The sequence below is a fragment of the Hirsutella rhossiliensis genome (genome assembly GCF_020360975.1).
Source record: "Hirsutella rhossiliensis strain HR02 chromosome Unknown scaffold00032, whole genome shotgun sequence".
Classification (NCBI taxonomy): Eukaryota; Fungi; Ascomycota; class Sordariomycetes; order Hypocreales; family Ophiocordycipitaceae; genus Hirsutella; species Hirsutella rhossiliensis.
In genome coordinates this window covers 36,194-38,509 of record NW_025408698.1, presented here as the reverse complement: position 1 = coordinate 38,509, position 2,316 = coordinate 36,194, and the positions used below count along the sequence as shown (strand labels likewise).

The following is a 2,316-nucleotide window of genomic DNA, read 5'->3' as shown; positions in this document are numbered from 1 at the left end:
GGGTGTTTTTAGCTTCCTAGGTCCCTCTTGCTAGCGCAAGGTTTATGAGCTGTCGAGACGAGCTCCTCCAATCGCCAAACTGCGACGTATTTCATAACCCTCTGACATGCCCCTCTCTTTGAGCTGGCACAACAGTTTGCGTGCATATGCTAAGTAAAGACGCTTCAATCAAGGGCGTTGAAGGGAATGGGGGCGGGAGCAGGTGGCTCGGCGCTCCGTCGTCTTTTCGGGAGGTAACCCGGCTAGAGGGCGTAAGAGGCTCGCTTGAAGTTTGTTCAACCAACAAGTGGCTGTATACCGTTCATTTAGAGCTGAGGGTGTAAAGAAGAAGAAGTTTATTTGATGGCCCTGGTCCATGGCTTTATATATGAATAATGCCAGGCATCTCGTGATAGAAGGTATTAATTACCTAAAAAGGGGCAAATAAAGGGGAGATTCGCCGAATAGAGATTTAACAACAGCCGAATAGCAATACTTTTCCCGTCCTCTCCTTCCGCTACATCTCTCCATGGCTGTGAAGCATGCCACATGTGATCCCGGCCAGAGCAAGCCTGCCGCCGTCTGCATCCTCACTCGTCTCCCGAGTCCCATCAAAGCCCATCTTCGGAACCTCTTCAGTAACCGCCCTGGGGCAGTTTGTCCGGAGCCCTTGTAGATTCCGTCGATCTCGCCCGGCTCCCAACATCCGACTGTGTTTGGGTCGCGTTGACGTCGACGGGCCCGTACAGGAACCAGGCGCTGAGCGGCTGGGCCAGCACGCCGCCCCTGCTGCGGCTGCCGGCCTTGGACGCCACCTCGGCGCGCGCGATGCCGATGTTGCCCGCCAGCACGTACGCCATGCTGCTGGTGCCGGGCGTCGGGTAGTCGAGCAGCTTGAGCGGCGCCTTGGCGTAGCCGACGGGCAGCTGGTTGAGGTTGGCGCGGTAGTAGGTGATGCCGTCGAGCGTGGTGTCGCCCTCGGCGGCCGGCACGCCCGCCGGCACGCGTACGTCGCCGTTGGACGACCAGTGCATGAAGCCCGTGATCCAGCCCGAGATGTCGTACTCGATGGGGCCCGTGCCGCACGTAAAGACCTTGTCGGCACGCACAATCTGCTTCCAGAAGGCCTGCACCTGCTTGCTCTGGGGCTCGTCCCACGTCTTGACAAACATGTTCAGGATCGGCCGCAAGTTCTTGGCGTACTGCGACGGCTCGGCTCCAAAGAGGCGCAGATTCTCGAGCTTGTCGAGCAGCGCCGCCCAGTCGTCCCTCGCCGAGCAGCGTCACCGACGGCAGCCCGCAGATGATTCCGCCCGTAAACTTAAAGTACTGCTGCATGAGCCCCATCATGAGCACCGTGGCCGTCGTGTTGTCGTTGGCATTGCTGGTGCTAAAGCCTGGCGTGATCCAGTTCTCGAGCCAGTGCGTCTTGACCTCTTCTGGATCTCTGACTTGAAGCCGTCGATGACGCCCTGCCATGTCCACTGCGCACCACGATCTCCTCCTGGCCCTGGAAGTTGACAAACAGGTGGCGGAGCTCCTCGGCGTGCTTGGTCATGTATAGGTTGAGCTGCGCCAGGATCTCGAACCAGACCACGTCGGGCCGCAGCACGAGGCTCTGGTGCTGCGCCCACGCGTCAATGGCACCTCGCACCAGGCTGTCGGACGAGGAGGCATAGAGCTTGCCGCGGCAATGGCCAGGTCGTGCGGCGAGTCGGCGTAGGACGAGACGATGACCTTGGCCTGGGGCCCGAGCCGACGGGTTGATCTCTCCGGGCAGCTTTGCTGGAAGAGCTGCAGCGCCGTCGACGCCGTGCTGGCCGTCTTGAGCGGCAGGGGCTTGACGTCGCTGACCGAGACGACAATGTCGGCGTTGGCGACGCTCGACGTCAGGCCGAGGAGTAGCAGTGGCAGCAACATGGCTCGCTGTTGGACAATGCTTGAAGGACTTAGGAGGTAGATAAAGGGCAAGTTTTCTCGACCTCCGATCTGAAGAGAGGAATCGAATGTTTGAATGTCTTGACTATGGCCCAAGCTCGGCTTGTAGTTCAAACGGCGGTTGAGCTGAAAGGCCATCCACAGCGGCCGCTTTATATAGGCCACGCTCTCATGGTCGCCGCCCGTCCACGACGGTTGGACTCGGTTCAACAATGCGTGATGGCTCGCCTCGTCCGGCTCGAGAGCATCATCCCACGCTTCCGGCTGGCCTCGGGTCGGCTCCCAGACAAGGCGGGCTGAGGGCGTGGTGAGAGCGAGCGCACGAGAGAAAGCCCGTGACACGCGATGATGATGGAATGCCACCACCAAGGGCTCGGCAGCAGCATGCACGGGTCCATT

The 2,316-nt window shown here is 60.0% G+C and overlaps 1 protein-coding gene across 1 annotated transcript; it reads right to left on the bottom strand.

Annotated features, from left to right (window-relative positions):
* Positions 1-614: 614 nt before the first annotated feature.
* HRG_11987 (uncharacterized protein) lies at positions 615-1,899 on the bottom strand (the record flags this gene model as incomplete). The annotated part of the gene is made up of 4 exons (XM_044870457.1): positions 615-1,248; positions 1,310-1,407; positions 1,472-1,561; positions 1,627-1,899. 4 exons carry the CDS (start codon positions 1,897-1,899, stop codon positions 615-617), a joined length of 1,095 nt encoding a protein of 364 aa, XP_044714465.1.
* Positions 1,900-2,316: the final 417 nt, after the last annotated feature.